Source organism: Natator depressus, chromosome 1, assembly GCF_965152275.1.
Source record: "Natator depressus isolate rNatDep1 chromosome 1, rNatDep2.hap1, whole genome shotgun sequence".
NCBI lineage: Eukaryota > Metazoa > Chordata > Testudines > Cheloniidae > Natator > Natator depressus.
This window is the reverse complement of record NC_134234.1, coordinates 333,018,107-333,040,947: the sequence shown is the minus strand read 5'-3', so window position 1 is coordinate 333,040,947 and position 22,841 is coordinate 333,018,107. Positions and strand designations below refer to the sequence as shown.

The 22,841-nt window shown below is 45.5% G+C and overlaps 1 protein-coding gene across 1 annotated transcript in view; it reads left to right on the top strand.

Annotated features, from left to right (window-relative positions):
- The window catches only part of MCM10 (minichromosome maintenance 10 replication initiation factor), a 33,679-nt gene extending 13,261 nt beyond the window's left edge, over positions 1-20,418 (top strand). The window contains exons 10-20 of the mRNA XM_074952790.1: positions 1,155-1,354; positions 2,418-2,518; positions 3,558-3,668; positions 3,755-3,872; positions 4,360-4,579; positions 7,056-7,197; positions 9,544-9,662; positions 13,529-13,642; positions 14,538-14,683; positions 15,168-15,210; positions 16,995-20,418. Of these exons, the coding sequence (XP_074808891.1) occupies positions 1,155-1,354; positions 2,418-2,518; positions 3,558-3,668; positions 3,755-3,872; positions 4,360-4,579; positions 7,056-7,197; positions 9,544-9,662; positions 13,529-13,642; positions 14,538-14,683; positions 15,168-15,210; positions 16,995-17,078 (1,398 nt within the window). The 3' untranslated portion in view covers positions 17,079-20,418. The remainder of the gene's footprint in view (positions 1-1,154; positions 1,355-2,417; positions 2,519-3,557; positions 3,669-3,754; positions 3,873-4,359; positions 4,580-7,055; positions 7,198-9,543; positions 9,663-13,528; positions 13,643-14,537; positions 14,684-15,167; positions 15,211-16,994) is intronic.
- Positions 20,419-22,841: the final 2,423 nt, after the last annotated feature.

Below are 22,841 nucleotides of genomic sequence, written 5' to 3'. Positions count from 1 at the left end.
TCAGTACATGCTCACAGTTCTGATGTCAAGACCATGTATCGAGAGTATAGAGTTGTGAAGAAGGGAGGGTTTGGGTGTGGGGAATATTCTAGTTTCCACTGGCCTCTGAGTTGGTGGTAATTCATCCAGGCTGAGAGATGAGACAGATGTGGAGATGAGCAGAGAGGGGAATCATCCCAGTAAGAGCAGAGCCGAGCACCCACAGGGTAGGTGTAGAAGGAAAAGAATACAGGCTTAGTACAGAACCTTGAAGGATACTAGCAAAATGGGGGAGGATTGGAAGTGGGGTAGAAGCATTTGGAGATGGAGGAGGACGGTAATTGTATAAGACATTTGCAACAACATTGGAACGTGCTTACATGTCAGCACATGGAGACATGGATGTGCAGTATCCTAAACCTCAACTGCATCAATAAACATCTAGAGCCGGCAGTAATGAGCCTTGGGGAGGACATTTCCTGGCGGCTAACCTGGCTGGAGGAGGTGACTGGTTCTTGGCTAACAGGCACAACGTGCCTGATCTGGAAGGTATTGCTACTAGAAACCCTGTACATAGAACTACATAGAGAATGACGTTATTTCAATTGTGATGGAAAGTTAATGAACACCATGAGTGGAGGGTGCTGTTCACAGTATTGATCCCTCCCAACAGACAAACTAGGACAATCACTGATTTTAATCTCTGTTCTCTCTTGGGTTTATATTGAAACATGTCTGTAAACTTTTTTAACTGGCTGTAGGAAACATCTCATTTTTAGTGTTGCTTTTCTTCCATGTCTATGCTTGTAAAGAGGCCATGTAACTGAAGGTCATGAGCCATGGCCACATACGTACTGATGATTCAGGTGTCGGTGAGGTGAAACCTTGGACCTGCAGACTTTGAGAATAAGCTATTCTAAGAGGGAATATGTAAGACATTAGTGTGTGGGATCTTGTCTCCCTCTAGTGACTGGTCCCTGCATTATAACAGCCTTCAACCCACAGTGGTAGAGGCCTGTGTGTGTGTTGGTAAAGCTCAATACTTGCTGGTGACTCATGTTTGTATGAGCACAGCTTAGTTACAAAAAGATATTGTTGTTTTTCTCAGGGGAAATGTTATCTATCAATCTCCAGTTAGTCTTCAATTACAGAGCTCCCTTATTTCTTTCCTTCAGAATGACTGTGAATATTGCCAGTACCACGTACAATCCCAGTACAAGAGGCTCAGCTCGAAGCGGGCAGATTTGCAGTCTAGCTTCTCCAGTGGCCGTGCTCCAAAAAGGATAGCTTGCAAAAATCCCAGCTTGAAGGAGCGGCTCTGTCAGGATGGGTTTTACTATGGAGGTGTTTCTTCGGCAGCCTATGCAGCCTCAGTGTAAGAGAAACTGCTTAATTTCCTTGCAGCCCTTGGCTCTTTGACAGAATTCACTTCCTGACTACTTATAAGTGTGCCTGAAGTTACTTTTAAAGAGACCAGCATTCCTTTGGGTTAACTAAATTAACCAAACAGGAATAAACTGCTCTGAGCCACACCGCATTTGGCAGGGAGCCTGCCTGGCCATCCAAGGTAAGCAGTCAGTGCTTGGATGGAAAACACTTTCCTATCCTTGAGGTGGTGTTGGTGAGTTGGTATGTGGTGTTCTTACCTCAGAATCTGTACCACAACAATACCGCATTGTGAGGCTGGGGATGCTGTGCTGCCCTCTTTCAAAGGAGGGGTAAATTTAAGTCCTGAGCACTTAGGGTCATTAAAGATCACTGGGCACTTTTAACCACTGTGTCCTGGCCAGATGCTATCGTGGGTAATTACATTCTGATGACATATCCCTGGATCTTGTGTTTTTTTCACTTCCTAACTTAAATGATATGATGTTGCTGTGTGTTATTAAATAGCTACTGCCTCCCACCTGGGAGTGATGGGTGAAGTGAGCTGTATGTATCCGGTCTCTACTTCACACGGGTTCTGAGACTTAATTGGACCCTTTCCAAATCCCAGTGAAGTCAGCAGTGGAAAGACTCCCATTGACTTGAGTGGAAGCTGGATCATGCCCAATACTTGCAAATCACTTTTAGGATTTCCTAACAATGCTACCTGATTACCTCATTAAATGACATGTGTGGCTGTATGTAGCAATCTCTCCTGTTTTTTTCTTGAGCTAAAATTATCCAGATTTCATCAAAGTCTCTGTGTCTCCTTAATACTCAGAAATGTGTATCTAAATCTTGGCAGAAATGGGAAGCCCAAGTCTTTGAGATACAAAAGATTACAGCACAATGTCCCTACTTGTGAAGGAAGCACCTGCTCAGAGTGAATGATGGGTAATTGGAGCATTTGGGGAGTTGCTGAGCTGGTACTCAAACTCCAGTACTGCTCCTCACCCTTTACTGCTACACGTCTTGGAGCAGCACTCACTTTTTGTGGGGTTTTGTCTCTGTAGTGCAGCAGCTGCAGCCCCTAAGAAGAAGATACAAACCACTCTCACGAATCTGGTCATAAAAGGAACCGACGCAATTGTACAGGAAACTAGAGAGAAAATAGGTAACTTTCTTTTTTCCCGTCACATGCTTTCCGCCTGCTGTGTGACATGTCTGTGGAGCCCATGATGTGTGAGCTAGTTTAGAGCCTCTGGGAAATTCTGAAGTTACAAAGATGGCCAGTTTGAATTCACTTCCCCAAATGATCTAAACTCCTCCCTCTGGTATCACAGCTGCACAGAGAATGTCCAGCTCTCTTCAGAGTATGTTTTGTACCTCTCTTTTATTATACAACCTCCTGCACGCACATACCTCTGGGATAGAAAATTACTGGCCAAAGTGTGGAACTTGCTCCATCCAGTCCTTGGCCAGCATGAAAAAGTTACTGCTAGACTGAGGGAGCACTGGTAATTCTAAGATCTCCAATTGTGAATCACTGGGCTGAAAACAAATGACTTGAACCATTGGAAACAGGGTTTTCATGATTTCTGGGGACATTTAGTATGCCCCGAAGAGAGAGGCATGCTGGGGCGGTCCCAGCACAGTCCTGGGAGGTGGGGATCTCAAGAGTGCTAATCCTGGCTCTGACACACTTCTTCCATGGCATTGAGCAAGTCACTTAACCTCTCTGCCTCCATTTCCCTTTCTGTAAATAGGATAGCCCTTGTTGGGCCTCCCAGGGGAGAGAGGAAGGCTGGTCTAGTGGTTAGGACACTAGTGTGGGACTTGGGAGATTTGGTTCAATTGGTGTATTTCTGTGTGATGCTGTACAAGTCACTTAGTATCTCTCTGCTTCAATTCCCCCTTTGTAAAACACATCCCTACCTCCCAGGGGCGTTGTGAGGATAAATACATTAAAGATAGTGAAGTGCTCAGATACTAGAGTAATGGGGCCATCTAAGTACCAAAATAAAGAGGTGGGATGTTGTGAAGCTAGTTTGTGACCTCTGTTAAGATGAGAGTACTATGTAAGCACTGAATATTATGTTTCATAGCCATTCTTGTGTTAGAAATGTTTGATGCATTAAGTGTGAGTGCTGAAGCCAGACCTACATTTCCCTTCCTGGTTCTGAGTCTGTTGGGTTTTTTGTACACTGCTCCAGGTATGGTGAAGAGACCCATGCCATGTACTGATGAATTCAAAGAATTGTTGGCAATGCCAACCTTTGGAGCACGAAACCTCTGCAAACACTTGGCCAAAGCAGATGCAGCAGGTATGTCCAGATACTCCCGTGACACTCCCCTTTGCTGAGCCTTGGCTCATTCCTTGCAAGTCTCAGTGTCTGTATATTTATTTCAGATGCTCGAGGGAAGCAAGGATCTGCGTTCCAGTCTATCTCCGCTTCAGCACTGCTCAAACAACAGAAACAGCAAATGCTGGAGGCCAGAAAAAAGCGATCAGAAGATATACAGAGACGGTAAAACACTCTCCATCATCTGATGTTTTACAGGCAGACTGTCCTGTAGGGTGGGAGGGTTTAAAGTTTTATGAAACCTAATCTAACTAGCAATATCATGAGGCTTATTTCAGTGAACAGTCAAATGCCGCATCATTGTGCCTGAGAACCAGAAAGGATAATGTAGGGAGAGTGTTAGAGCAGGAGGCTGGGAACCATGATTCCTGGGATCTGCCTACTCTGTGACTGACTTACCTACCTCACAGGGTTGCGGTGAGCCTTAATGTTTGCAGAGTGGTTTGAGCTCTGATTAAAAGGAAACTGACCGGCCTAACTGCACTATCCAACTGGGTGACATGCAGAATGCTTTAATAGCAATACAGGCAAGGCCTCTCTCATTGAACAATGGCTTGCAACATGGCTTCAAAAGTCAATTGTACTATTTTCGAGCTTTTCGATTTGCCAAGATGAATCATGATTATACTTCGGTATTTTTGTCCTCTTTTAGGTTTCTTCAGAAGACAACAAAAACCAATAGCCCAGCTTTACCATCCTCCTCAGGGCTCTGCTCTCCAACCCCAGGGGCTGAATTTCCCAAAGCTGCAAAAATGTCAACCCCTCAAGCACCTAGGCTGGGGATAGGCTTCTCTGAGGGCGATGACGTCCTCTTCTTTGATGATTCTCCACCTCCAGTACCAAAACTGAATGGTTTAGCAGAAGCTAAAAAGGTAACAATCCTTTTGAACAGTTGGACTTTGAGCTCCTGACATGGGTCATGTTGCAACACGCAGTCTTTACTTCCGAGATCAATGTGTTAAGCTCTGTTGTGCCCCATTGTAAGCTTCTAATTCCGATTAGCTGATTGTGTCCAAGACACATGCTACTAGTTTGTCTTTTAGTAAGTATTCAAAGTGGTAGGATATCTGCTAAAGAAAATCTCTGCTATGCAAACTTCTGGCACTGGGATTTGGAGTCTCACCTCTTGCTGGTTGAAATCCTGCCTGAGTCAGTCATGAGTGAGTTATTACTGACTGGCCTATGAGAAATGATTTGCTGTCAGTCTAAATCCTAAGGCACAAGTGTCAGCATCACAGAAGCCATCGTTCTAACTGGCACTCTTGCTGTCAGTCCTAGCCAAGGACTGAGTGGGCATCGATTGGGTACTTTCTACTCCTGGGAGTGGTCCGCTCCAGGTCAGGGTTGAGGCCCACTGCCTTGCGTAGGGGGAGCTTGCACCCCCTAGCACTTCACTGTGTCTGACCGTCAGTCTGGCACCTCACACTGTGAAATTGACTTTAAAAAAGAAGTTGAGTCACAAACCTGCTGCACTTCAGTTTCCTTTGATCTGAAGGTGGGATTGACTCCCCCTTCAGCAAGTGGCCATTCTTTGGAGATTGCTTTGAAGGAGACGTATTTGTGTGTTTCTAGGACAGTACACAGCAGGGATTTAAAATGTCAGCACCAGAAAACAAGCTCAGTACATGTACCAGGATGGGGTGCATAAGCACATTCACTCCCAGAGGCCAAAGGCTTTCCCTGAAAACTCATATTATGCACTGTGCAAACATAAATTCTTGTTTGCCCTGGTTTCTGAGACAAACCTGGGAGATCTGCAGTGGCTGCACAGAAAGCAAGAGTGTTATCCGCACTCTGTTTACTAAAGCCTGTTTTGTTTTCCATTTTGAGAGATGTTTTGAGTTTTAAGCTCCTCAGAAATGTTATAAAAGTATCAGTGTTCCCTCTAATTTTTTACATCCATGTACGGAATGAATTTTGTTATGTGCACCAATATGGAGGTGATGTGTGACACATCACCTTCATATTGGTGCATGTAACAAAATTAATGTGGTGGGGGTGAGGCCGAGGGGTTCGGAGTGTGGGAGGGGGCAGAGGGTTGGGGTGCGGGAGGGAAGCGAGGGCTCTGGCTGGGGATGTGGGTTCTGGGGTGGGGTTGGGGGTGAGGGGTTTGGGGTGCGGGAGGGGGCTCAGGGCTGGGGCAGAGGGTTGGGGGGTATGAGGGCTCTGACTGGGGGTGCAGGCTCTGGGGTGGGGCTGGGGATGAGGGCTTCAGGGTGCAGGAGGGGGCTGAGGGTTGGGGTGTGGGCTCTGGGGTGGGGCCAAGGATGAGGGGTTTGGGCTGCAGGCCTGCGGTGGGGAGAGAGGACTCTCCCCAGCCCTCTCTCGCCGCAGCAGCTCGGGGCCGAGGGAGAGGCGCCTCTCCCCAGCTGCGGCAGCTCTGACGGGGCTGGGCTGGGCCAAGGGAGGGGCTCCTCTCCCCTGGCCACAGCAGATCTGGGGCAGGTCCATATTGGGGCCGGGGGAGGGGTGCCTCTCCCCCGGCTGCTGCATGTCCGCGCTGGGGAGGGGTGCCTCTCCCCCGGCTGCGGCAGGTCCGCCCTGGGGGAGAGGCATCTCTCCCTGGCGCAGCCCTGAGCCCCGGCGCAGGGTTTAATAGGCAGCTGCGTGGCTTTGCAGCTTAGAGGGAACTTAGCTCTTGATCATTTTATTAAATGTAACCCCTTCGTGGCTGGGTCCTTTGCCTCAGTCAGTTAACATCCAAGTGAAATCTTTGGAGTGCTAGGAAGTACCTTGTACATTCAGCAGCACAGCGGATTCATTGTAATCTGTATTTTTCCATCCTCGCTGCCATGAGCTTTAGTAGTCTGGTTCCCAGCCAGCAGATAATAGGTACATCTTTCCTTTGCAGGGGTTTAATTTCTTGTCTGTAAGAGAAAATCAGCTCCTCACTAGTGAGATAGAAGAGAGGAATCTAACATTTTTGGATAGATTTGGAGGGTTATCTGCAAGTTTCTTTTAGTGCCCAGTTATTAGAGTGATTTATAAAGAAATCTCCAATGATGTTTCCTTTCTGCCTTGAAAATGCGATTTTCTTTGTTCTGGCTCCTCTCTATCTTGTCCAGCACCTTCGTCTGGATCTCAGACACGTAGCCCCGTAACACACCAGTGAGAATTATCAGCCTCGTTTTACAGATTGGGAAACTGAGTCAGAGGTTGGGTGATTTGGCAAAGGCTACACTACTAGGAAATGCAGAGCTGGGATTAGAATTTGGTTGGGATGCCCATGCTAAGTCTAGAACACCTTATTGCTTCTTCCAGTTGACATTTTCCCATCTGCCTTGGCATTAGGAATGTGTGACCTTGGATACTTGTGTTCAACATTAACATTTAGTTCCCATCTTCTAGTTGGCTGCTATAAAGAAACTGCGAGCAAAAGGCCAAATCCTCAATAAAACCAACCCAAACAGTGTTAAACGGAAACGATCTGATCTTGCCGAAGTTCTGGAGATCATGGAGAGAGTTGAGAAAAACATCCCCTCGTCACAAGGTATGAAAGCACAGACCTGACTTTAAAAAGTGAGTGCGTTGTACAACACAGTACCCTCCAAGTATCACCAGGTGCCTTACGACCAACCATGTTCAGCTCAGCAGCTGCTGATGAATTACAAAAGTACTTTTGTAACTAAAATCACAGACTGTGTCAAAGAGATTTGGAACTAAAACAGGTTTTCAACCTGATTTTAAAAGGCCTAATTCCGTGATGGATCTGGTGACAAAGGTGGGATATCCTGCTGCTATGGAGACAGACCCTGAAAGCTCTAGACTTTAATAGCTCCAGCCTCAAATATTTATCATCTATGGCTCCCATCACCACAGTACCTTAGCACCTCCCAAACTTTCATGAATTTATCTTCCCAACACCCCCTGAGGGAGGGAAGTCTGAGCTCAATTTCACAGATAGGGAACTGATACTAAAGGATGTGCCCAATATTGTGCAATCTAAATAATAATAAAGCAGCATGTAACTGGGTTTCTGTATAAAAGCAGTGCTCTTTTCTTCTGAGTTGGGTTTGCTCATTTTGCATTATGTGGAACAGTAGCTCAGTGATTTCCCTTTTAACCTAATAGTGGAAATTCCACTTGGAATGGACTATTAAAATAGATATCAATATTATCTTTCCAATTGTCCTGTTGTTGCATGATGGAACATGATGTAGCTGAAATGGTACTGGATCACTACCTTTAAATACTTGCATTCTGTTAGATTTAATCTGTCAGAGATCATGCCCAGATTTTTTTTAAAAATGAAAAATAGGATGAGTGCTATTGGATTTTCTGCTGTTGGAAGGAATAGAAACACAAAATTTGTAATTCTGGTTTTAAATCTTTAACCTAGTCATGATCTCTAGTCGTGATTTTTTTTTTAAAATGTGTATTGTTACTAAGTGCTCCTGGATCATATATGATGCAGGAGCTGAGAGCATGGTAGAAACATCAACGTGTTTATTCATGAACATACCAAGCATGTTGCAACTGTTGGCTGGAAGATGTTCAAGCAGAGCAAAGCATTGTATAGTGCCTCACAGTCATCCTGTGAGATAAATATTCTCCCCGTTTCCCTGAAGGTGCACACTGCTCCATTTGTCACAATGGATTGTTAACTCTGAAACCAAGAGATGACAATTTAGGGTGGGAATTCCAATTGTGCCCAACTGATGTAGGAGCAGGAGTCCCACGGACCCTGAGAGGCTTCTTTTCCTAAATCTCCTAATCCCATCCTGAAATGTCATCCTTAATTTTCAGAGTTAACACTTTTATGAATGGGGTATGCACAAATCTCTTTGAAAGGCAATGGGACTTGTGCTCTTAAGTCAGTTAGGCATTGTTGAAAATCTCACCTGTAAATGTCACTATTGCTGACTACTTTGTTGTTGATCATTTTAGCAGAAACATTTCCTGCTGCTTTACTTACCCCACAGCACTTCCCCTGGCTTCTGCAGTATCGTGTGTGTGTAAGGCTGCCGAAATCTTCAGCTTGCCCCCTGCTCTCCCCAAACAACTTACCCAATGCTGCTGGTTGTCAGTAGTGCAGCATATTGCAAACTTGGGCTTACCATAAACTGACTGACTATCCCAATAGGTAACACAGGCTCTGCTATCCTCATTGACCTTCATAGTTAATTGGTTCCAAGCCTCTTCATTTTAATGAGGCTGCTGCAGAATTTCTAGTCTCCAGAATCCAGGGATAATGCTGCAGAATGTAGGTCCAGCTTGCTACAGAATCCACTGGGCTTTGATCCTGCTCTGGCAAGGAACCTCACTCGGTGTGTACGATACCTGCTATTCTAAGCCTGTTTTCCTCCCGTGGCCTCAAGGTATTATAGTATTTGTAATTGTACACAAATTACATACTTGGCTAAATCTCATCAAGGAAAGTGATTTAGTGGCTACAGCGCGAGTGTGACTCATAGCTTCTCCTTCCAGCTCTGCTACTGACTTGCCATGTGTATTCTGGTAAGTCACTTAACCTCTGGTTGAGTTTTCCCCTCTGCATGACGGGAATAATACCAATCTCATAAAAGTGTTGGGAAGCTTAATTGTTTGTAAAGTGCTTTGAGATCTGCAGAAGAGGAAGCTGACACTGTTAGTAGCATTTTATTTTCTCTTGTGATGACTGGATTGGAATTTGGCCTAAGGCCTGTAGCTACTGCACTAATTACACACCCTATTCTCACTCACTTCTCCTTTACAAAATGTTATTTCATACGACTTGAGACATCGCTTTGAGTGCTTGTTGTTTGTAAAGTATAAAATGATGGATATACTTAGAAAGCAGAGCATGATTTTAAACTTACCCAGCGGCATAAACAGCAACCCTGTCTTGTTTCTCTAGCTGCAGATGAACTAGAACCTGCCCAAAAGAAACGTCGAGAACAGCTGGCATATCTGGAGTCTGAAGAGTTCCAGAAAATCCTGAATGCCAAGTCCAAGCACGTGGGCGTCCTTAAGGAGGTAATTGCTTTGTACATTACTTGCACTGAGAGTGAAAGTTCAGGATCATTACAAATAATTAGACACTCTAACATCCAAACCTAGGTGTTGTGTACATGAGCTTTTACAAAATATGCATTCACTAGAAATGTTTCCACAATTTAAAAAAATTCCAGTGAAATTCATTTGTTTGAATTTCCACATTCCCTTGTAGACACTGCAGCATTGTACTAATATTACTTCTGGGGGAATTCTGCGCCACTGCACAATGCAGAATGTGTGCAGAAATTAATGTTCTGCACAGAATTTTGTCCCCCCCCCCCCCCAACTCCTTACAGAAATGGGCTGCAGAGCTGATGGCTGCCACTAGGGGGCCGCTTGACCTGGCAGAGCCCAGCTCACATATAGAAGACAATGCCAGGGGGAGGGAGCCGGAGGGATCCCGGCAGCTACAGTTCCTGGCTGAAGGAAGGACCCTAGCTACGTGTAGGAAACAATCCAGCATCAGGTTGTTTCTCTCTCTGGATCCCTGGGGGCGGGGGGCGGTGCAAGTGTCTGGCCTGGAGGGCTGGGGCTGGGCTCTGGAGAGTAGTAGGTGAGGGTGTCTGGGCTGGGGGTGGGCCCTGTGGCTGGGCTCTGGGGGAGAGGAGGTGCAGGTGTCTGGGCTGGAGGGTGCCCCGTGGCTGAGCTCTGGGGAGTAGGGGGTGCGAGTTTCTGGGCTGGGGGGTGCCCTGTGTCTGGGCTCTGGGGAAGGGGGGAGTGCAGGTGTCTGGGATGTGACTGGGTTCTTGGGGGGTGGAGCAGGGAAGCTGGGGGCGACCTGCGGCTGGGTTCTGGGGAAGAGCAGGTGTCTGGGGTGGGGAGGGCACGGCTGGGTTCTGGGGGCAAAGGGATGTGAGTGTCTGGGCTGGGGATGTGCCCTATGACTGGGCCCTGGGGGGTAGGGGATGAGGGTGTCTGGGCTGGTGGGACGTGTGCAGCTGAGTTCTGGGAGGAGGGGGTGTGAGTGTCTGGGCTTGGGGGGCGGGGGGTGTCACTGCTGGGTTCTGGGAGGAGGGTGTGCAGGTGTCTGGGCTGGGGGGTTGCCCACGGCTGGGCTATGGAGGGAAGGGAGCTGAGAAACAGGAACTAGGTTGTCCTAGGAGTTTCTTTAACTCTCTACTCCTGGGAGAATGATTTTTTGTGTCTGACATAGTTGCTGACAGGTATTTTGAAATAAATTACCAAAGTAATTGAAACTGATGTGATGATATTGTGTTATTTTGACAAAATATACAGAATTTTAAAATATTGTGTGCAGAATTTTTAATATTTTGGTGCAGAAGTCCCCCAGGAGTATAATATATGAAAACTAGGAGGTGAAACTGTCTAGCATCATTGTTCAAGGTGCATGAGGTGCAAAGAGCCAGTGAAAACACAGCTATTAAATATCTAAATTATACTGTCAGGTTTAATGTTAGATGGGGTGATAACACCAAGATTTAGATTTTTAACTTGACAGTGTCCCTTTTAAGACACAGTTGCAACGGTGTGTGGGTGTGCGTAATAAGGGAGATGCTCACATTGGTTATAATTCTTAGCGTATTTATAGCACTTTTCATGGGAGGAGCTCAGAATGCTTTACTTTCTATTTATTTTGTAAAATTGACATCTGTTCTAAAGACCAGTTTAGTCTCAAGGTGAACCTACAAGTCCTGATTTTTTAATTTACTGTTAAAGGCTAGTAACTGGTGTGGCACCTAATAAAAGCTTTTCGAATAAGAATTCTCATTTCCCTTTGTTGGCCCAAGCACAATCCTGCAGGTGTTTCTGAGATGCTGAATGTACAGTGCCCCCCTGTAGCATACACACTTAGACACACCCGGAAATGCCGCTTTGCTATGAGGAGTGACTAAAACCAGCGCATTATTATGAAAGACAGAGCAATTGAGGCACCCACTGGAACAAACCATCATGAATCTCTTCCAGGGTGCTGGCCTAGGTGTCGTGGGACAGGTACAATGCCCCTGTTTCCTAAAGCTCCGGCAGGGAGCGTTATAAGTGGCAGTGTGCGTGACATAGAATGGCTAGTATGACCACCGGGCAGTATTGCAGTTTGCACTGGTTCAGTCCCAGCAGTGCTGGTTGCTATTATGTGATTCTCTGGTGTGGCTGACAAGGCCTTTGAGAGCCCAGGTTGACTTTGCATAGTTCCAAATTCTGCTCTGCTACGGGTGTAAATCTGGAATATCTCCGCTGAACTTTGGGTCTACACTGCTTTTACTGTGGGTGTGTCTCCACTGCAGCTGGAGCTGTAACTTCCCGCTCAGGTACACATTCCCTCGCTAGCTTTGATCGAGTTAGCATGCTAAAAATAGCAGCCCCGCATACAGTCCTGTCTGAGACCCTAGGTATGTACTTGAGCAGCTGGCCTATGCTGTGATGGCTGCAGTGCTAGGTTTTTATATATATATATATATATAGTGCTGGCTTGATCAAAGCTAGTGCAGGAGTGTCTGCCTGAGCTGGAAATCACACCTCTAGCAGCAGTGTAGATTTACGCAGAGAGGAGGATTTGACCCACTCCCTGTCATTTTACTGCTAAACTGATCAAATTTGATCTGAAGTCAGAGCCACAGACTTGAAACACCAAAGCTGGACTAGTTCCTGGTACAAGGGCATTTACACCTTGTCAGTCTCGGTCACTGTTTCCCTCTTCTGCAGTTAGCTGCCGTCTAGCACCCTGTCTGTCCCCTCCTGCCTGACATGCACTCTGTCCTAACAACATCAGCTTGTGGCCCTCCTCCTCTTCCTCCAGGCTGGCTCGCTCCCCACACACGCTCCATCCATGTGGCCTCCATGCTCTCCCTTTCTAGAAACCATAAGGGGATTGAAGTTTCTCTGGAATCTAGTTCTCCCCTGTGCACAACTGAGAGTGCCAGTTATCAGCGCCAGGAGTCCCAGTCATGGGCCAGGACCCCATTGTGCTAGATGTTGTTCAAACAGAACAAGACAGTCCCTGTCCCAAAGAGCTTATAATCTAAGCAGTTGTTTTATAGCGGGCCAGCTATTGCAAATATTCATATCTATGGAGTCACTTTGCTCTCCAGAAAATGGACACATGCCTATTTCGTTCCACTTCTGTGTTGTAACCATGGCTGTGGGCAGAGGGGTTGCAGAGCCCAAGCTTTTGACTAAAATGTGGGCAGTGGTACAGGCGATCCAGTAGATGGCGCTCTTCCCCTTGAGTCAGTATCATAGAATCATAGAAGAGTAGGGTTGGAAAAGAACTCAGGAGGTCATTTAGTCCAACCCCCTGCTCAAAGCAGGACCAACACCAACTAAATCATCCCAGCCGGGCCTTAAAAACCTCTAAGGATGGAGATTCTACCACCTCCCTAGGTAACAGTATTGTAACAACTCCCCAGGATGGTGTGAGGGGTACTGTGCGACTGGAGATGAGATGCGTAAACCTAAGATACTAATCAGTAAAGATCTCACGGCACTTTTCGTAAGAGTCTGAATGCTGACTATGGCAGCCTGGGCAAATCCCAGTTCAGGTCATCCTGCATGCCTCCCTGCACTTTACACTTCAGTACAGAAGTGAGTGTAACCAAGTCGTGTGTTTGCTGTTAGTCAGCATCTGAGATCTGCCTGGGTGATCGCTGCATTTCAGCAGTGGGTGAAGTGCAGCATGTGCGTTACATACTGTACCCTTTCAAACAAGGAACGCACACGAAATGGATTATTCGGAGCTTCTGAACATTCATCTGTCGTTCAGAGATTTCAGTCTCTCCGGGGTGGTATGTAGCAGTCCTGGCCAACCCACTAGATGCGGAGCTGCTCGCACTGTTTCTAGGTGTGCTGTTTGCATATCAGACGACAGTGCCTCTCTTGTGCTCTGGCAGGCTGAGGCTGAGCTGCAGGAACGGTACTTTGAACCTCTGGTGAAAAAAGAACAACTGGAAGAGACGATGAAGAACATTAAAGAAGTGAAGTGTCGGATTGCGACGTGTAAAACGGTGAGTGACACTGGAGCAGGCAGGTGCGTGGAGCATGCAGACTGGTTTGAACTGGATTTGAGCGAGGCCTTCAGCCGTTATCTCTGCTGAAGCCTGGATTGATCATTAGAAAGAAAACCACTTGGTCCTTATGAAGGTTCTTGATTATACCAGCTGGAGCAGTGAGTGATATTGAAGGAGTTAGAGCTTTGGTGAAATAGCACAGATTTTAGTATTGCATTTGAGATTTCCGGAAGCAAAGTTAAGAGCCCCTTTGTAGGTTCCCAGCGCCTAAGTCACTCTGGGGAAGATCTGCTTCCCAGCAACTGATTACCAGATTGTTTCACTTAGATCAGACTCGATAGTCTCTCATAATTCTTGCCAGTCTGAAACTTTGTACTGGAATCTGGAGTATTCTAGGACTGGGTGAAGAATGAGCTCAGGTGCCTTGGAACATAGCAAAAGGCATCCAAACAACTAAATTTTTTTAATCTGCATTTCAGTGGCTCCATTTGGAATGGCAGAGGTGGTGCTTTACCATAATTTAAAATGCCATGGGACAGAAGGAAGTTTCTTCCTGCCTGAATAGTTTGAACCACTGACATACTTTCCCTCCTATCTGTCTATGGCTGCACAGAAGACTATCTGTACTCTGCACTTTGCTGGGAATTGGGCCAAACATGACAAAAAGTGGTAGTGAAGAAGGGGGAGGGGCAGAATGGGAAGGGTTTGGAGGCAGTGATCTTATCAAGTGGGCCATTCTCTGGGCATGCAAGAATGGGGGGGAGGGGTGGCATTCTGCTTATCCCGAATGAACACTCAGTTCTCCTTGGACAGCAGAATAACACTTCTTTCACTTATAGTGTCTCTGCTCTCTCATAGTGTTCTCTCTCCCTCCCGCCCTCCCTCCTTGCAGTGTAAATACACGTATTTCAAGCTCCGAGAGACATGTGTGAAGGAGAATCATGAATACCACTGGCATGATGGTGTCAAGCGATTCTTCAAGTGTCCCTGTGGAAACAGAGCCCTATCTTTTGACAGGCTACCGAAAAAGCCCTGCAGGTAGGAGGGGCTCTCGGGAACATGTTGGCAGGTTCAGTTGCACCAACCAAAAGTCTGAGGACACTTTATCCCAGTAACATTAGCATGTGCTAATGCCCAAAACTGTCACTCCCTGCTGATAAGCATTATGGAAGGGATTTGGGTTCGCTAGAGATCCTCTGTACAGGGCACCAAGCGAACCCCAAATCTAAGGCCAAGTCTACACTACAAACATATATCAATATAACTACATCGCTCAGGGGTGTCAAAAATCTACAACTCTGAGCAATGCAGTTATCCCCCCACCCAAACCCCTGGTGTAGACAGCGCTGTGTCCACAGGAAGGCTTCTCCCACCGACATAGCTACTGCCTCTCGTGGGGGTGGATTAACTATGCTGACGGGAGACTCTCTCCTGTCGGTGTAGTAGCGTTTTCGTTAAACAGCGGCACAGCTGCACCGCTGTATGTGAAGACAAGCCCTAACGCTCCCTCTTCCTCTTTCAGCGCCTGTGGCCTCTTCAAATGGGAACGCGATGGAATGCTCAAGGTAAGCCTGGGCCAAAGCTTTCTGTTGCACAGTGGGAACTGGGCTGCTTCTGTTAGTGGGTTTTCCCAAGCTTTGTTTTGGCACTAATATGAGCTGTCTGAGAAGGGGACAGCTTCTCTATTTAAAAAATAGCCACGGTTAATCAGGGCCCAAACCACCACACGCTACGGTAAGATGTAAAGTCTTCCACTCCTACTGAAGTATCTGTGGTGGAATGATGTGGCGACTGAATTGTCCATATGTTGAATAGTAAAAGGCCTGTGCTGTCACTGTTCGCCCCCTTATGTCCGGGTGTGGTGCTGCGGATGTGCCCAGCCTTCCTTTCTCCAGTTGCGTCACTAAATTCATGGGCGAGGGGAAGCCAAACACAAGCTAACAAAATGGATGGAGCACTTGTAACAGCAGATCATATGGCCTACCTCGGGATGCTGGCTCAGGGCTCCCAAACTGCAAGTCCACAAAGCAGTCTCTGAGCCTGGTCAGGCTGGTCTCCTGGACCTTGAGAGAGAGCACGACTACCACCCATTGCAGCCTACAATGCATCTAGTCCCCTCACCCCTGTTCAGCTTCCTTATCGTGTTTAAAGAGGCCAGCCCAAGGGCAAGCCCCCCTGATTACACCCAGGCTGCTTTGGTTGTGAGCTCCTGCCTGTTTCTTAAAGGGGTAGTACATTCCATGTAGACATTAATGCAAACTTACAATGACGACTTTGTTTTTCCAGGATGTACCTTAAACCAGTGGTTTTCAACCTTTTGTCATTTGCGGACCCCTAAAACATTTCGAACCCAGGTATAGGCCCCTTTGGAAATTCAACCTGTGGTCTACAGGCTCCTACCTTAGAAGTCTTGGACTGAAAACCGGCTGAACAGAATTCAGCTACAAATGTTGCGTGCGCTCAGCACAGCATTTGATGTGTCAGAAAGGGCACTAAACTGTGGGCTTCTATGGTAACAACAACACTTCCAGGTTTTGACCTGTAGGTGGGCTATTCACATACTTTTGATTGATCAGAAAAATGGAATGCCTTTTCTGGGATCTGAAATTCTTTTTTCGTAGTCACCTTTTATGGATCCCTTAGACATAGTCTGCAGATCCCCAGGGAATTCAGACTGCTGTCCTGTTCTGGAAGGGTCACTGACAGTTTAAAAATGATACTGTTGTAAATAAAAAATACATTGCTACCTTGCTTACATATAACACATTAGATTTTTAGATACTTAAGTTTTTTCTGTGGTAACATTTCACTATGCATGCTGTTTGGGAGAAATGTAAGAAGGGAACAGTTCTGATAGTGAAAACAGACTGATCAGTTTCACTTCTGTGTTTCACAGCCAGTTTCTAGTCAATTTCATTTTCCAAATTCATTTTTTCATGAATTAACATGGTGATGTTTTGGGTTGAAAAAGCAGGGAGAATGTTAACTAGACAGTTTCCCTTTAACTCACCCAGTTTTCGTTAGGCATTGTAGTGTGCATGTGTAAAATTGTGGTATGGGACTGCCTAACCTCCACTTTAACGCCTCAGTATTGTACGTTTCTGTATTTTTTGGCATCCTTAGTTTATTCTTTGCTTTTTGTTGTGTAGGTTCCTTATTTTAACTGGCACGGTGGGAGGTTGCATTTGCAGGATTGTCTGTAGGAACTCTTGAAACATTGTCATGATTTTTATGATTTATGTAGATACTTATTCAGATAATTTAGCCCACCCATGACTCTTTTGATGATGATATATTGCAGCTGCCTTAGCTTGGATTTAAATCTTCCTTTGTATGTTAATATTTCTAGGAGAAGAAAGGTCCGAAGATTGGTGGAGAAACGCTTTTACCAAGAGGGGAAGAGCAACCCAAATTTCTTACTAGTCTTAAGTAATCCACCAGTGATTTTCACAACATTGTCTCTGAATGAATCACTTGTTTATCATAAAGCAACTGGGTGCTGGGTTTTGCAACAAACAAGCAGGGCAATCGATTTCTTGGGACACGGTTGTCCCATAATCTTTCCTCCAGTATGTGGATTGGAATGTCCAGCTTCGAACTTTTTAAACTGATTGAAGAAACCTCATGTGAATTTCTTGTTCATGCCCTTCATTCTTAGGAACGTGCTGTTCACAGTATTTAATTTAGGGAAGAGACATCTAGTGTCATGGAATCTGAACCGAGAAGTGGTTTCCTCTGGATCCTGAAGTGTGTATAGAACAGTTCATTAGAACTACCCCACCGGATGCGTAAGACGTAAACAATTATAATCTTGGAGGGACCTTTGAAACAGTCTGCAAGAACTCGTAGCATTTCTGTGGTTCATATAGTGGTCCATCATGGGGAACACATCCATCATGGTGTCTTAATTCAGCTATTCCAGCCCTAGGATGTATTCCCTCACGTTGTTACAGGGTACATAAGCAGCAACATATAGCAGGTTGAACTTATAGAGGTACATGATGTGGCATGACACTTTCCATTGGTTCCAGAAATCCACAGGGGAAATTTCAAACTGTTTGTGGAAGTTCTTCATGTGTAAAGTTTTCAAAAGTGCCTGAGTAGCACAGGCACTTGACTTCGTCTAAGCCACTCAGGTGCTTTTGAAAGTGGCACCCCACCTTCCAACTGCCTGGTGCATCTAGGCTGCCCGGGGCCGACTGATGACGTGTTATCTTTACAACCGCACACCTAGAACGTGCCACTTATAAAATGGTATTTAAATTCTTTTAATGAATCGGCCAATATTTTGTCAGTGGCTTTAATGAGCAGACAAATAACAGATTATTTTAGATAGCTTTTAACCCTTTCTCTAGCGTTTTAATTTTTTTAATGGATACAAATACCACAGTCTTTAGGACCCCCTAGGCCTGAATGTGTGAAGTAGCCATTTGTGGGATATTATCTGCTTCACATTGAGCTGAATGAGCTCCCGAATGCCAGGTCTCCCACAGAGTTTCCCTAGAAATACTGGCTGTGTTTGGCAAACGTTACCCTATTTGACAATCTCTTTGGAAGCAGCCCTGGTTTGTGGCATCAGGGTCCCTCAGGTTCCTAAAACCATGAATATATTTGTAGGTGCTCGGACCAAACTCCCAGAGACCAACATACAGTTTGGTTTACACTTAAAAGTTATGTCAGTGTAACTACGTTGGTCAGGGGTCTGAAAAAACCATTCCCAGACAAACAGCTGTGTCGCCAAACCCCCTAGTGCTGATTCAGCTACGTTAAAGGAAGAGCGCTTCTGTCTGTGTAGCTGCTGCTGTTCAGGGCGGTGGTGGTCTTTCATCAACAGAAAATCTGTTGATGTAAAAGCTGCATCTATGCTAGGGAACTGTACTGACATACCTATGCCAACATAGGCTCCGTCATGTAGATGTATCCTAACATGTCCAGTGGACTTCTAGCTCGAAAGCTCTCATGTTACCCTTTTTTGCACAAGCTATGCAGATGAGGAGTAAGTAATTTGAATTGTAAAGACGTATCTGTACACTACGCAACAATTAGTGTCCCCAGTTGGTGCTGTCGCCTTCAGTCTTGCCCATCCTAAGAGGTTCAGAATCATTGCCTTTAATCCACTGTGTGGACAGTTGACAAATGGGTACTGCCATTTATTGACGATTGTAAATATTTGGGGTCACTTGGAATTTTGTAAATACTTTGCACAATAAAGAGCTCCAGGGGTTTAAATGTTAATTTGTATTACAATAAATGATAACTCCTGAAGAGCTTTTTTTTTTTTTTTTGATCCGTTCTTTTAGGCAGGTTGACAGAAACAAGGAGCTAAAGTAGCTTGGTTTGCCCAAGTACACACGTGACTGGTGACCGAGAGGAATTGTCTCGCAGCCTCCGGCCCTAGTTGCTAGACAACATTCTCTCTTCCAGACCTGGGCTTAAAATTTAGGTCTACATAGCTATGAGCTCAGGCGTGTGACAAATCCACACCTCTGAGTGCCGTAACTATGCCAACCTCGCCCCCGCTATAGACATAGCTATGTCAACAGAAGAATGCTTCCATCAACCTAGCCACAGTTGCTCTGGGATGTCGAGTTCCTACGTCAGTGACGAGCCCTATGTGTAGACATGGCCTCAGACTGGTAGGAGTTCACTGCCAGTGCACAAAATCTATCACTACAAAAATTAACACTAGGCCGTGGTCTACAAATGTAGATCTGCCTAGCTGTGTTGCTCGGGAGTATGAAAAATTCATATTCCTGAGCCGTGTAGTTAAGCCAACCTATCCCCAGATGTAGATGTGACTGGTCTTTGCAAGAATTCTTCTGTTGACATAACTACTGCCGGTCGGGGAGGTGGATTACCTACAGTGATGGCAAAACCCTGTCCATTGTAGCACCCAATAGTGTAGACATGACCAGATTCATTAATAGCTTCCCTCAGTGTACAGCTAGGGAACTGGAAAGAGCTCTGGGCTTTCATTCTTCAGCCAAGGTAAAGCACTGAAGGAAGAAGAGTTGTCCTTGCAAAAAATGTTTCTAATGAAATTCCAAAACCAGAAAGCTTGTGCACTGGGTTTCTGATGTTAAAGAGCTCTCTGGCTTGTCTATAAATTCCATCAATAAGGTTGTGATGTGTCATTCCATATTCTTTATGGAAATATGCTTATGATATGAATATGACATAACTGAGATATACTTCATACAAGATGGCTCATGTGAGATGTCATGGGAAAGGTTGTGATTTACTGAATGCGATTATCGTGTTTGTATACCTGTATCATTTCTGTATCTGGAATTAGGAATATTGACTATGTATCTGTATTTCAGCTGTGTTACTTTGGGTGATGCCCACTACTAACACTTCAGGTACAACAATGGAAAAGCCAGACAGGGCGGATGGCCCATCAGCGAGGACAATAGACGGTGAAAAGCTGGGCCTTCCTGTGGACTCTCCATATTGCCACTGACTCATGGAGTCTGTGATACTACAGAGTCAGGTGGTCTTGTCACCTGATACTAAACGTTACCTGGGACATCTTGTAACTTTCCACTGTAAGGGAAGGGGGGGTCAAGTTTGGGAAACAAAGGATTCCCGTCTTATGTAAATCCTATTTAAGGGTGGGGAGGAAGGCAATAGGACTCCTCCTCTCCATGGCCTGTCTGCCCAAGAAGAAAAACTGAAGGCAAGGGGGGAGTCCAGACTGAGACAGGGGTCTAGTCTGAAAAGAAATATAACTGGAACTCTGAACCACGGACCTTTGCAAACTGCCTGCAACAATATCTAGGGTGAGAAATGCTATTTGTAACCAATTTCTTTAGTAAAACTAGCTTAGTTTGCATGTTTGATTTCATTTGCTTAGTCATCTGCTTTGTTCTGTTTGTTACCCCTTTTACCACTTAAAATCTGCCTTTTATAGCTAATAACATTTGTTTTGTTTATTATTAAACCCAGTTTCTGTAATTTCTAACTAGGGTGGCAAGAAGTATGCACTCCTCTCTCCACATTGAGGGAGGGGGCGAATTTCATATAATTTTGAGTTTGTACTCCAAGGCGGGGGGTGGACATCAGGGTGGTGTGGCACGCCCCATAAGCTGACCCTTCTCAGAGCGGATTTCGGTTTCTCTGTGCAGCTGGGTGAGGCCCTGCCTGTGTGCTTGGCTGGAAAGGCTGGGGGGCCTAGCACAGTAAGACCAGATAAAAGGGGGCCCAGGCTGGCAGAATAGTTTGCCTCAGCGGCGTCCCAGCACACCAGGTGTCATCCCAGGGGGCCCAGCCTGTCACAAAGGTGGGTACACTTTTATACACTTGGGGAAACAGAATTCCCTCTCCAAACTTCTACTGTTGCTGTCACCATGGTAGGCACATACCTAGGAAGCACTGTTTCAGGAGAGCCAAAAATGAAATATCCCAGACAGGAGCATTTAATTTCCTCAGTGGGGCTCGGAGCACTAATGTTAATTCCCTGTGTGCAAATGTGATAGGTACGTGGCACAGTGCCATGCTTAGGCTGCAGAAGCAATGGACGAGGTGGGGGGTATAAAGGATCAGGTCTTAGGCACTGGTTTCAGGGTTTGGGTGATAACATCCCATGTCTCAAGAGAGGGCATCAGACAAGAGGTGGCCTCGAGTCCCAAGGCTAGAACCAGTTGCTTAGATCCAGTTGGCTTGGAAGCATGTGGGACCCAGCAACTGGGTCCACTCACAACAGGCCATCCACTGGGTTAGTGGATCAGTTTGTAACAACCCAGATCCTGCAATCCTTTGTGGCTGCAAAGGATTGTGGGTCACAGCAAGAAATGACAACTGGCAATTTGGTCTGGGTGAGAAAGGGGTTAGAAAACCTTGCTCTAGTGGAGTGAATGGGGCCTGGCAGGCATGAACTCCTTGGTTCTAATTCACCTTGCTGTGTGGCTGAGTCCAAGCTGCTTAACCTCTATCTTTCCCTCTCTATGGAGGATAACATACCTCAATCCTAGGGGTGTGGCAGGGATTAATTAATATCTGCAAGCACAGAGATTTATTTGTTCGAACCATGTTATCAGGTATTCAACTGATAAGGCCTGTTAAATCTTCTTGGTAATAATTATAAACATTCATCTAGTGGTATCCTTCACGGTAAAAGGACTAAGACTCCCATTGACTTCAACGGCCTTTGGATCAGGCCCTAAACGATCTGCACCAAAAGGGGTAAGAAATGCAATAACTGAGCACTCCGTAGGAAATGCTTCTAGGAGATCCTGGTAATTACAGGCTGGTAAGCCCAACTTCAGTACTGGGCAAATTGGGTGAAACTATAGTAAAGAACAGAATTATCAGGCACCTAGATGAATGCAGTATGTTGGAGAAGAGTCAACACGGCTTTTGTAAAGGGAAATCAGGCCTCACTAATCCACTAGAATTCTCTAACGGTGTCAATAAGCATGCGGAGAAGGGTGATCTAGTAGCTGACATAGTGTAGACAAGCCTTTGACAATGCCCATCACTAAAGGCTCTTAAGGAAACTAAGTAGTCATGGGATAAGAGGGAAGGTCCTCTCGTGGATCAATAACTGATTAAAAGATAAGAAACAAAGGGTAGGCACAAAGGGTCAGTTTTTATAATGGAGAGAGATAAACAGCAGTGTCCAAGGATCTTTACTGGGATCTGTGCTGTTCAACATACTCATTAATGATCTAGAAAAGTGAATTAACAGTGTAGTGGCAAAGTTTGCACCTGATAAAAAATTACTCAAGATAGTTACGTCCAAAGCTGACTGCGAAGAGTTACAAAGAGGTCTCACAAAACTGGCTGATTGGGCAACAAAATGGCAGATGAACTATGACATTGATAAGTGCAAAATAAAACACATTGGAAAAAATCCCAAGTATACATATACAATGATAGGTTTCAGAGTAGCAGCCGTGTTAGTCTGTATTCGCAAAAAGAAAAGGAGTACTTGTGGCACCTTAGAGACTAACCAATTTATTTGAGCCTAAGCTTTTGTGAGCTACAGCTCACTTCATTGGATGCATAAAGTGGAAAATACAGTGAGGAGATTTATATACACACAGACCATGAAAAAATACACATTGTAAGGGGAGTGATCACTTAAGATGAGCTATTACCAGCAGGAGAGTGGGGTGGGGGGAGAGAAAACCTTTTGAAGTGATAATCAAGGTGGGCCATTTCCAGCACATTTCCAGGAGTTAACAAGAACATT